This window comes from Taudactylus pleione, unplaced genomic scaffold, assembly GCF_031769625.1.
Source record: "Taudactylus pleione unplaced genomic scaffold, aTauple2 ptg000053l, whole genome shotgun sequence".
Taxonomy (NCBI): domain Eukaryota; kingdom Metazoa; phylum Chordata; class Amphibia; order Anura; family Myobatrachidae; genus Taudactylus; species Taudactylus pleione.
In genome coordinates, this window is record NW_028284455.1 from 9,137,820 (window position 1) to 9,151,232 (window position 13,413).

At 45.0% G+C, this 13,413-nt stretch overlaps 1 protein-coding gene across 1 annotated transcript in view; it reads left to right on the forward strand.

The window, feature by feature from the left end:
• Positions 1 to 7,919: 7,919 nt before the first annotated feature.
• The window catches only part of GALNT15 (polypeptide N-acetylgalactosaminyltransferase 15), a 56,966-nt gene continuing 51,472 nt past the window's right edge, over positions 7,920 to 13,413 (forward strand). Inside the window, exons 1-2 of the mRNA XM_088463254.1 lie at positions 7,920 to 8,395; positions 11,971 to 12,137. Coding sequence (XP_088319380.1) covers positions 7,920 to 8,395; positions 11,971 to 12,137 — 643 coding nt within the window. The remainder of the gene's footprint in view (positions 8,396 to 11,970; positions 12,138 to 13,413) is intronic.

Below are 13,413 nucleotides of genomic sequence, written 5' to 3' on the forward strand. Positions count from 1 at the left end.
GCTTCACACCATTAGTCCCTTGGTCACGACTATAAAGGCCACAATCAGCCCCCAAGGCTGCTCCAACAGCCTCAAGGCTGCTTCACACCATAAATCCTTTGGTCACGACTATAAAGGCCACAACCAGCCCTCAAGCCTGCTCCTACAGCCCACAGGCTGCATCACACCTCTTGCCCTCGGCACAACTAGTCAAAGCAAACCAGCCCCAAGGCAGCATTGACAGCCCAACGGCTGCAACCAAATCCTTAACCCTTGGCCATGACTAGTACAATACATTCCAGCCCTCAAGGCTGTCATCTGTTGGCTCTACATTAACACCGTCGATTCTCTCCAGGAATCATAACAGGTCTATGACGTTACATTTTATTAAGAAATTGTTTTGACCTACAGTAAACTTATAAACAGTCAAACATATAGAAGAACAGACAAGGTCCTAGTGGGTTATCACACTGAGTAAGATCAATTAATACATATATTGACAGTAATTTCAGTATAAAGGCAGGTATCCACTACCCGACAGCAGGCCCGCCAAGAGCCATGGCGGGCCCCGGTAATAGGGGGCGTGGCCTAATCACGGGAGGCGTGGCCACGCAACCCTTGCCGAGAAAAAAAAGAAGATTTGCAGCGCCGCGAGGCGGCACTGCGCGCTGGGGAGGGGGCGCTCTGAGCCCCCTCAGCCTGGCGCATAGCCAGGGGGGCGCGATAAGTGTGATCGCTCTCCCTCACAGGCATAGGAGACTGCTGTGGCTGCTGCTCAGCAGCCACGAGCAGTCTCCAACTGCAGCTCAGCACACGCTGTGTGCTGAGCTGCTGTGAGGGGGGGAGCGGCGCCGGACCCGGGCCCCCGTCGGGCCCCTCAGGAAGCCCTGGCCCAGGTAATCTGTACTCGCTCCCCCCCCCCTCTCGGCGCCCCTGCCCGACAGTGAAAAGACTGAACGATAACGATATCGTTCAGTCGTTCACTATACAGCACAGTGCCCACACTGAATGATACATCATTCAGTGTAGGCACCTTCCCCATTTCACCGAACATGGTCAACCTGACAATATCGTCAGGTTGACCAGCATGTTCGGGAGATGAGCGATGCCGGCAACGACCAGCGTGAACATGCATCGCTGGTCGTTGCCGACATTTTGCTGCCCGATTAACGAGCATTTGAAAGATAACGATGTCGTTATCATTCAATCGCTCTGTGTAACCGGGTAGTGGATAAGCACCCTAACCCTGAGCTGGTTGCCCTATTAGTAAAATCAAAAAGATTATCTAAATGCCAGAGCAATCTGATAATATGAAATATGTGAACGACAACAAAAATATATATGAAAGAAATAAGAAAATAAAGAAAGTCAAAGTATGTATTCAGTATGTCCCAGGTTTTTAAGCATACAAAAATAGCCTGTAATGAGGGTCTATATATAAATAGAGTGCTAAGCTGCTAAACCACATATGACCAAATGTATGCATATAAAGCATGTGTTCAGTATATCCCTGGTTTGTGCATACCATTTTTCAAGTGTTTGTCACAGGTAAATCACAAGCAATATATCCCAGGTATGAGCATGCCATTTAGTAAAAAAAAAAAGATTGTCTGTAGCAGATAATGCATGTTTTCAGTATTTCCCAGGTTTTGTCCTAAAAGAATAGTAGCCTATAAACAGGATTTATTTCTTATACAGTGATGCTTAATCAGTATACATACATTTGCTAACACACATACAGGGGTATTCAATTTGGAGCGAAAATTTCAGAATCGGTGAGAAATTATCGCTGATGACGTTGTTTTCGCCGATTTCAATTATCCCCGTATTCAATTTCAAAGACTTTTCGCAGGTTCGAAAAGTCTTTGAAAAAAAACGTGGATAAGTTTTCACCACTGAATAGGTGGCGAAAAAAAGTGCAGAATTGGGATTTAGGGGTGCAGGCTTAAAAAAAATAGCCTGCACCCCTGGGAATGACATTTAAAAAATAACTGTGTCAAAAAAAGTAAACAAAAAAAAATAGGGACACCACAAAAAAATTATTTAAAAATTGGGGTGAAAAAAAAAAATGGTAAAAAGTGTTTAAAAATAGGGAAATAGGTTCAGGGCTATTCTGCAAGTATGCGGCAGGTGTTTTCTAGAATAGGCAGGTGCATTTTTGCAGAATTTAAAAAAAAACTAATTTAGGGACATAAAAATATGCTAGTACCCCTTTTCATGTACCACAAATTTGATGGGACCACTTAAAAAAACGAAAAAAATAACCTAAGTGCACTTCTGCATCACTTCTTCAATGTCGGAAAAAAAAACACCTGCCGCAGCTATTTAAAACCCCGACTTTCATTTGCAGGCTAAAAGGGGGGACCCATAGTGATCCCCCATGTTTTGACAGCTTTAGGGGGGTCCTACAATTTATTCCAGGTAAATCCCATTTTTTTTCGCCGATCCTATTTCGCCGGCTCCTGTATTCGTAGCTTTTTAATTGAATACGGGGATAAAGCGGGCGCGCGCCCGATACTTTATCCCATGAAAAGCTCCGATGTGAAGCGAAAAGTTCAGCATGGACTTTTCGCTCCCATATTGAATACCCCTCATAGGGTCTGATTCAGCATGGATCACTATTGCGATCGCAGCTGCGATTACGCATACAGTTCTGCACCAAAAATATGCTAATGTTTGCAACTGCTCGGCCAGCACAGAGACGCCACTACCGCTTCTCACATCCGTAAGACCTCGCAGTCCTGCGTATACATCAGTAACATCGGGCCCTCACGCAGAATTACAGCAGATCTGACCTGCCTCCGAAATTGCTAGTCTCGTTGCACGCAGTGAGTACCGCGTATGCCATCGCAGTAGCTAATTTATGCACACCCAGGAAACGGTGTTCAATTGGACAGGCATGCCTGCGTTTCTCCGACCACTCCCTGTCACCACCCCCAAATGCTTATGTCCCGTCATTCCATCTGCAATGGCTTTCCATCTACGTGCGTGATCGCAGTGCGTTCGCAGTGCTAACCTGTGCACTTGGGCAGTAGGCACCAATGGCCGATGTGCGTACACTGTTGCAATTGCGATCCATGATGAATCAGGCCTATAGAACACTTACCACATTCAATACTATAATAGTGCTTACACTATCCACGTCTGTCTGCCCTGGTGCTACTGCAGTGTAGGACAGCACAACATGGGGACCATGAATGAGAGTGCTGCTGAGGGAATACATGTGGAGCCAAGACCCCGAGGGGCCTATTTATCATCACTTAATTGGCACAAAAGCAGGTGAAAAAGCACATTTTCACCTGCAATTGTGACAATTAAGTATTCGGGCCATTCATTAAGAAGGTGAAGCAGGAGATATCACAGATATCTCCTACTTAACTTCCATTTGCGGAATGGCCCACTGTCCCCATACACTAGTATGGGGACAGAGGGCCTGATTCAGACCCGCTCGCGAGCGCTCGCAAGCGGGTCGATGTTGCCCAAGTGCGCATGCACACGACGGAGGCGGCTCCGTCGTGCGCATGCGCGAGACCCGAATAACGACGGCCAGGCCGTCGTTATGGGTCTCGCACCAAAGGGGGCGTGCTGTCGATGGTGATTGACAGCACGCCCCCTTTGGTGGGCGTGCCGGGGGCGTGACTGCCCAGACGGAGGTGTTCCCATGGGAACGCCTACCATCTGGGGCCGGTCCCACTGACATCACTAGTGATGTCAGTGGGAGTGCTTTTGGCTCTAATAGAGCCAAAAGCACTCCAGGGCTTGCGGCATCGAGACCCTACCGCAAGGGTCTCGTCGCAAGCCCGAAGGTCGCGGTGGTCTTGACCATCGCGACCATCATTTTGGCCGCTCGCTATAGCTGTGGGTGGTCACCCACAGCTATGCGAACGTCCAGGAGGCCCCTCCAAAAGGTAGGAGGGACGGCCCTGATTCAGAGCGAGCGCTCTGTCAGAGCGTCCGGGTCTGAATCAGGGCAGAATTCATCAAGCACCGACCCGATAATTAACATCATGAATAGGCCCTAGAGAGACAATGTGAGTAGGTGTGGGGGACTCCCTGTGCACAGACGGAGCTCCCAGAACACTGGACGGTCGTTTCACGGATAGCTTGATCACATGATCAAGCAGCACTCCCTGTGTCCACGAGTTGCGGCGGAGGACATTTAACTACCATAGCAAATCAGCATTGCTCTGGTGTGGGGGTAGCTACTTCCAAAAGCAGCTGTCCCTACGATCCCTAACACTGCTATAAGTGTTACTTATCCTTGCCCATCTGGCCCACTGAGCATGCATGCACACGTCCGGACAAATCTCAGTGCAGAGGTGGCACAGGGATCCAATCGGATCCCTCTTTGCAACCTAGTGCTCCTTCCCACAGGAAGAAGCGTGCTCAAGGAACCTACGCCATCTGAAGATGTAGTTGGTTCCCACAGGCCAACTACAGAAAACTCCAAAAACGATAGATTTACCGTAACATCCCTTTAATTCTGGACTCATACAGTATGAATTACACAGGTTCTGTGGCTGGCTAAATTCATGTCTGGATTTCACCTGGTTTTAATCAGCCACAGAACCTGTCCCGGATTAAAGGGATATTATGGTGAGCTGCCACCGCCTGCCAGAGTCAGCAGCAACGCAAGCGTTACCACTGTGTCACTTATGGTCCCAGCAGCAAGTCTGTCTGCGACTAAGCAGCAGTTTGTTGCAGGCACCAGCAGCGCTGCGGAGTACAGACCTCCTGACATTTTACTCCTTCCCCTTCTTACACAGTACTAGAGGCACACAGAACCTTCCCATGTGTGCCTGTACCCTTATCCCTTGCCTGGTGTGTATATGAACCCCTCCCATAGTGTTCCTCTGACCTCCCTACCAAACTGCCCCTGACCCACCTCCCCATGTGTGCCGCTGATCCCTCTACCAAACTGTGTCACTGAACCTCCTCCCCATGTGTGCTTCTGACCCCCACACATGAGTACCTCTGACCCCCACTACCCATGTGTGCCTCTGATCCCCCCTACCCATGTGTGTCTCTGATCCCCCCTATCCATGTGTGCCTCTGATCCTCTCCCCATCTCTTACTGTGGCCCCACACCATGCTCCACTGTGCCTAGGCCTCCTACCCAATGCTGGTGGCTGACGATTAATAGTAGTGTGGGTGAACAGAGACAAGGCCTTGTACAACGCCACATACCTGTACATAAAGATGACAAGTAAGTGGTTCTTTCAATATTAATATAAATCCTGCTTTTCTTATATATGTAGAATCAATGTGACTTTCCCTATACAGTAAATTTAGTATGGATTCTGGTTTTCTACCCTGACCCGCAGATGATGGAGATGGAAGAAGACTTTGTAGGGACTACAAAGGAAAAAGGGGGGGGGGGGGCAATGTGGAAAACCGTGCTGGGATCAAGTGGCTGATACCAGCATCGGCACAACAAGAGAAGATGTGTCCCCTGCGGACATCAGTGTCCGGCGCTGGGATGATATTTCTGCTCCCAGCGCCGGGGAAGCATAGGCAGCAGGTAGCCGGCGCTGGGACAGAGTATCTGTTCCCAGTGTTAGTCAATCGTCAGGTGCGGCAGGCAGGACTTGGCTCTGGATGCGGGCTTACTGTAGCCAGTCACCCGGTAACCTTGGTGCAGCGTCGGCCGGGTGTTTGGCTCTGGCCACGAGATGAACACGGCTAGCGGGCCAGCAGCCAATGGGAGGCAGACGCGATAAGCCAATCGCGGCTCGCCACGTCATAGCCCCGCCCACTCGTGCCATCTTGTATTAGATGCCGCTGAGCGTGAAAGTCCAGTCCAGTGGCAGAGGTGGAGAAGACCTCCCGAAGAGCAGAAGAAGGCACGGCAAGAGGTCAGAAGAGGCCTGAAGAAGCCGCTGGCAATAAAAGAAGATAGAATGTCGCCGCCTGGGTACTAGGCCCAGGTCACTAAGGAACAAAGTAGGCGGGCAGCCTGCCCGAGCCACCCAAACCATAAGGTGGCCTGGCTATTAGATAATACAATAAAGATACTTGTTTGCACTCCACACTTCAAAAAGGCAGCTTAAAACAAATGTGACTCTCACCAATCACCATAAATAAATGCAAGCTATAAAAGAGTTAAAAGCGCTCTTTTTTGGTACAGTCTACCGGATGATTAGTCCCAAAATAAATGAAATGAGTATAGTCACTTTTCTGAAGATATTCCGTCCTTCGCTTGAAGTAAAAAAAATGTTCCTGTTGAAGTATTTAATCCTCTAAGGTATGACCTGGTTCCTCCAATCACATGAATTAGGTTCAACACTACAGCCCCTCAATGTCAACGCAGTGTCCTTGATGGCAACACGATATGGGGACAAAAAATTGTGTAAAACCAAAAACATTTATTCAATGTATAAAATACAATAAAATGGCTACCTACCATCAGGGCCCTTTTATGAAAGGTACAATCAAACACATATAGGGGGATAATGCTATCCTTATAGAGCAGTACCTTCCCTGGGATGGATCTGGCTAGCAGCACTTCAATCTCTTGCACCAACACGTTTCAACCATTCCCGGTGCAAGGTCAGGTCTTCATCTGGTGCGCGAGTACCTATAGGTGAAAACTCGGGATCTGAGGCCAAAAGTGCCAGTGATGATCTTCACTTAAAACCCGATTCTATCCCTCGGTCCGGTAGGGCGTGTCGGTCGGCGTGAAGAAGGACAGTACTCGCATCATCTAGTTCCTCCAAGGTCATCGTGTCTGTATTATTATTGGTAATTCCAGGACCGTCTGTTCAACATATGGCCTGAAAGTGAGAGGGTGTGACGCAAGGTAAGAAACAGAAGTACACCTGTACGGGAGCAGGCACTGCACCGCACCCGTCTTACAGGTGTGTGTGAATTTACAGCAGTTTTCTCTCCTAAATTTCTGTATTTGTATAGTTTTATATACTATATGATAGATTGACATGTTATAATAACATCCACCCCCACAGCACAAATGTTGACAATTGTTTTTTTAAAAGAATATTGGTTTACACACCAATTGATGCCCCACCCTGCTGTAGCTCCGCCCATGGCACACACAGCTCCTCCCACATCTGCCCTCCCTCTTCCTCCTCAGGCATTCCTGAACCTATTTTTGTAGAAATACATATATATACATTATATAATATGTATATATATATTTTTTTTTTCCTAATTTTAAATAGTTTTAGAGTATAGAGTGTAGTAGGTGAGTGCAAAGCATGCATGATTTTTATGGGTAAATACCTCTGGTAACACAGATAGATGAAGAGTGCCGTGGAGTATGTATTTTCAAACAATCTGTATAGCATGTGTAAGTGTACCATACCCTGTTATGCTGAATGTATTATTGCAGACTAGTCAGATCCCAGGAAACATAGTGGGCGTTAGGACCAGGATGCAGTGCTCGGCAATGTCTGGCAGTGCTGAAGTTCTGTGAGACGGGAGGCAGTGGCTGCTTACAGTATTTACATCTGTTCATCAGATTTCAGCGAAGTATCACAACAGAGGCTGGGATCACACATCTGGGCTAGTTATCCTACGAGCTGCTGGGATTAAATGATAACACTGCACCTATATTAGAGATTATAAATACTTTCTATGAAGAGATGACATTTACAGAAAATTAGATATTTTATTTTTACTACCATGTGAAATTTCATTGAGGACTTTTTATCCAAAAGAAATCCCTGGGATTACTGTTACTTGTTTGTTGATTCTATATATTTCTTACATTGACTGGAAGGAATTTATCTGAAGAGTGCTGGTTGGTTTAGAGGGGAAAGAAAGAAAAGAAAATATACACAGGAGGAGTGTGCAAGTGGAATGCAAAGAAGAAAGACGGACCTGTGTGGGAAAATACATGCGAGTAAGTCAGGGAAACTGATCTGGAATGAAGATAATTACAAATACCATGACGGTGTGTGCCATACTATGCAACCAGAAACATGGTGTTGAGGAAGAGGTGCAGATCGCTGCTGTGCCAGCTGCAGATACTGGTGTTGGTGCTGGCATTAGTTTTGCTGTTAGTCATGGTGGCTATGTTAGAACCAGAAGTGCAGAGTGATGACAGCTCCATCTATCTACATCAGCATCATGGTGATAAGCAAGGACGGGCAGGTGCGGGCTCAGTGTTGGAGCAGGCTGTGCAAGCAAATCAGTATAAGGTGGAGATCTTGTCCCCACTGTCCTCTCTCAGGGATGAGGAACTGATTGCCATTGAGATGTCTGGCCGCAGAAGACACCTGGACAAGATCAGAAGAAACATGTACAGGATAGTGAAACAATCTAAGAGGAAGAATGAAGATAATATAGCTACGCACATGGGACACACAGAGCAGGCAATGGGCACACATGGATTGTATGAGGCTGGCAACCAGAAAATTCCTTTACACAGGGCAATACCTGAGGTCCGACATGCACTGTAAGTACACACTTGCTTTGAGGCTCATATTATTATCTAGAGGCAGACACTATCTGTTGTGGAACTGAAGAAATTTACTAAAGTTCGATTTTAATAGATTACAATCAATCTAAACCGATCAACATCGATGTTGTGTCGTATGGGCTAAATCACACATTTATTAGTACTTCAAAATCAATGTAAAAAAAATGTCTGACTTGTTTCAGGACAGCTGCGGAGAATATGCTCCCCGTTTTATTATTTTTATTAATTATTATTATTATTAATAATAATTTTCACTTAAGCACTTTGTACATGTTCAGCAAAAGATGTAAATATACTATACCTGCATTTATTAAAAGTAGAACTATCCTGATAGATTTCTTGCTTTATTAGTTTTCAGTCATTATCAAAAAAATAAAACTGCAGTACAAATACTCCTTTGTGGTGACACGCGTCGCCTACTCTTGTGCGATTACACCCAATTCTGCATGTATGTGCACTTCTGTAATTAACTGTAGAAACAAGATTTTATTTTGTAAGATGTTATTATTTAAAAAGTGATTAACAGGTAGAAAGGATGTATTAACAGGGAGAGGGTACATCTACAGGATGGGTGCTATAAAGGGGAGGGGGTAAGAGGATGGATGCTGGCACTAGACATGACAATAGGGGGTATATTTATTAAAGGTCAGTTTTCGATATAATATTGATGAAAATCAATCAACATCAATGTGTTCCTAGGGCTAAATTACACATTTACTAACAGACAACTTTTGATTTTTTTTTTTAAGTATTAGTAAACTATTAGTAAATTTGTAATTTAGCCCCAGAAGTACAACATTGATGTTGAACGATTTGATCAATTTAATATCAATTAAAATTGGCATTTCGGATTAAGCTAATATACGCTTCCAGCAGCCCGGGACATGCTGCCTTCAGGGACATAATGGTTTCATGCACAGTCTACATGAAATAAGTTTTCAAAAGTGAGCAAGTACGTGGGGGACGTGCTGGGTCTTAAGCAAGTTGTGTCTGTGGTTGGAAATGTAGCATAAATGACAACTGTTTATAAACAAGTTACTTATAAGAAAATATTCCTGATTTGGACATGAGATAGGGGATACCCTCATGAGGACAAAACAGACATGCTTTGGTGAGGGAGCAGCATTTATCATTTTCATCATTCAGCTCCTGTTTTGTTTTGTTTCTAAACTTTTTTATTTCTATGCTACTCAGTGAGCAGTTTGTTGTAGGCTTTTTCATTTCATGGAAATATTTAAATGTATTTAGTTTACTGTGTCTTCTGACAGCTTCCATGCTTAATATATCAATAGACATAGGGCATAATACAGAGGAGGACGCAATGTCTACGTCGGACTCAGTGGAGGACTGAACTGCACATGTACAGTGATTGGTTTGCAACGGTGGTCGTGGAGAGGATTTATTTCATACTTGCTGACATTGAGCTCCCTCCTTTCGGAAGGGAGCTGAATGTCTGCTTACAGCGGGGGGTGTGGCCGTGTAATGATGAAGTATTGGGGGCAGGGCCAGGGTTGTGACTGTGCGATCATGTCATCATGGCCCCGCCCCCTCTTCTCAAAGCCAAAATTAATGGCACTGGGAAGCAGGGTGCAGGGCCATGATGCAGCGACTCAGTGGAAATCGCGGCATCCCCCCCCGCTGCGGGGGTTTCTATCTGTACTCTGGAGGGGTCGGGAGGGTCGGCAGCTGCCGGGAGGCTTGCCTGCCTTTCCGGGGGGCCAGGAGTGGCACCCAATATTCGGGAGGCTCCCAGCCAAATCGGGTGGGTAGGCAAGCCTGATTTATTTGTATAGTGAGTGAAAGATAGTCAGCGTTTGGGGGTAGTAACAGGGTGGCTAGAAAAACGCAGACTCGACGGGACCGAATTCTGGGCGTGCCCTAGTCAGGCACCGCGAATTCCTACACAGCTGGAGCGGCCCAGGCATCTTAGGTGAGACGATCATTCTGAGATAGCATAGGCTTTATGTTTCATATACACCTTATACACACAGCCTGAAGGTACTTTTATACAATATTTTTAATAATTTGTGCTTTAGTCAAAGTTTGTGTACATTGAACCATCAAAAATCAAAGGTTTCATTATCTCAGTCATTCCAAAAAAAATTCTGTATTTTGGAATATTTGGATATGGGATACTCAAACTCAATTAATTATAGCACTGATTTATTAAGAGGCTATTGCAGCAGATATCTGAGATATTTGTTTATTAACAAAAGCACTGATCCACAGCACTCACCACTCCTATATCTGGGGTGCACGTGGTATGTGACCACATTGTTTAAATAAAAATCTGCAATTTTTATTTATTAGCAATTATTTATATAGCGCACACATATTCTGTAGTGCTTTCAGGGAATATTTTGGCCTTTCACAACAGTCCCTTCCCCAGTGGAGCAAACAATTTATGGGCTTATTTTCAGAGTTGTATGCAATACCGATGTTGTTCACACAGTGGAGCTATTATCAATAAACTGCATGCGGCTAATAGTGCTAGGCTGTTTCACTGCGGCTGTGCATCCTGTCCGATTTGAAGTCGCTGCAATGCGCTCTGCCCTTATGGCGGCACCCTGCTGAAGCAACTGTTCCCACCAGCCAGCTGCAATATCCTGGGGGGGTGGGGGGAGGAGTTTTGGTGAAACAATCACAGGCGAGTGAATAGATGCTGTGTGAAGAGAGAGCTTGCCCAGGGGGCTTGCCCAGCATCTCCATGAGTGCTGGGCAAGCCCCCCACAGTCTCAAGGTCATGCCTCCTTTTGACCTTGCCCCTTTTCGGGTGTCTTTGGTGCACGCCATGTACAGCAAAGTCGGCATCAGCGTACAACTCTTAATCAGGCCCTTTATTCCTTAACACATGTACACCCACACACATATACACACATATATGTTACATGTGTGTGTATATATATATATATATATATATATATATGTATATACAGTATATATACAGTACACTGGGGTTCATTTTTTTTGTCAGAAGTCAGAACCCAGTTAATTAACCTACTTGTAAGTTTTTGGACCGAAGATGTCTGCTGCGGTCGCTCTAATTGTTTTTGCAAAGGCAGTTCCCAGAAGGTATTGCCAAATGTATCAAGCGCCAAAAAGCTTAGCATTTCAAAGCTTGGCTCCCAATAGCTAACACCATCTTTTGCTGGCATTAATCATTGTAGTGCATAGCCTAGATGATATGGTATGGCAGTGTGCGAAAAAGTTCTGCTGGATCCTGTACTTGGTAAACTTTGCAGGGATGGGTTCCTATTGGAGTCTGTGTCCCTGAGAAAAAATGTGTTATCGCTGCAATATAAGAAAATTACAATATACTTATTGGGGTTAAAATGCAGGGCTTTATAAATATGCTTCCAACAGAGAAACGAGAGCAGTGTTAGCTGTCCAAATTGCTTTGTTCTCACATAGTATATCTACAAATATCAGACAGAGCAACAGGGAAAAATAACAAAAACCAACAGGAGAATAAACTTTATGGAAGTTGAAAAAAAGATTAAGATAAAGCTATTCTGCAAGGTAAAATTATACATGTTTTCTGCTTGATACAGATGTCTGCAGCAAATTTATAATGAGAATTTTCCTACAACCAGTGTTATTATCTCCTTCCACAATGAAGCATGGTCTACGCTCCTGAGAACTGTGCACAGTGTGCTAGACAACTCTCCGAAAAAGCTCCTAAAGGAAATTATCCTTGTGGATGATCTAAGTCACCAAGGTAACCTCTATGCTGCAATTAGGCTTAAACAACACCTTTTACCCTGTAATCATTATTTTAGATGATGAGGAAATGACGCCAGGAACATCTCAAACCAATGATTACAAACCTCTTTATTTCTACTACTTTTACTAGACAGGGTAATTTCAAGGATCCAACTGTCTACAAAGGGTAGTATGTAGATAATGTCCTTGTAATGCTTGTCTGCTAAAGTAAAAAAATGGAAAAAAGATGTTTGTTCACACCAACTGTGGCCTCTGTGTTGTGTTGTATTGTATTACATTGTATAAGCATGTTTTGCCTTTATTTAAATTCTACTATCAGATTTTTAGTCATACGTGCCTACTCTCCCGAGACCTGCGGGAAGGTCATGATTTTTCAGGTAACCCCCCACACCCCCGGAAAAGTAGGCACTTCTCCCGCATCCTGCACACTTCCTAGTGAAATGGGAAGAATTTTCCTGTGGATCGGCGGGTCCGTGAGTAAGGGGTGGGACCTAATGACGTGATTCTAGGAGAATCGCGTCTTTTGGCCCCGAACCCTAGTTAAATATGCGGGATTCCCTGCATTTTGGGATTGGCTTAGTGACAATAATAGTATGGCCCTGTCACGATCTGCCGGCCGATTCTCCAGATACCTTAATCGCCAACCGTGACTTATGGTTACCTCAGCACGTGCGGGTACTATAACACGGTTCTGCCACCACCAACGAAGTTAACAGGAGTCGTTAGGTTCTCCGCTCAAATCTCAATATGCACACTACCTTACATATAGGTACGTAGCTTTGACCTCACAGGCTCGTGAATTCGACAAGAACACGGAGAATACACTGGATTAAGAATGTTTAATCCGAAAAATATTTCCAAGGTTATTGATTACAGAAAAAGGTAGTACAAATATGGACAATACAAATATATCACAAATAGGTTTCAGAAAATAAAAGGAATTAAAAATGAAAAAGAACCCAGAGTCTTTACATCTAGACTCCGTCGTGAAGGAGACACAGGAGCATTGGATTCTGGCCAGTCGTCAGGACTCTCCTTGGGCACAAGAACACTTATCACTGAGGGAGATGCATAGTTATACCCTCACAGCTTCACTAGCCCCCACCTTTGGGTTTTTCACTCTTTCATTGCTGTACACTGGGCATTAAGAAATCGGCCACACCCTTCCATATTGTCTATAGGAAGTAGGGGGTCTTGAAACAGTGTGAAGGGGTCTTTAGAAACCAATAAGCAGGTAACATACCCTACATTCCTGTCATCTCCCTCCTAAA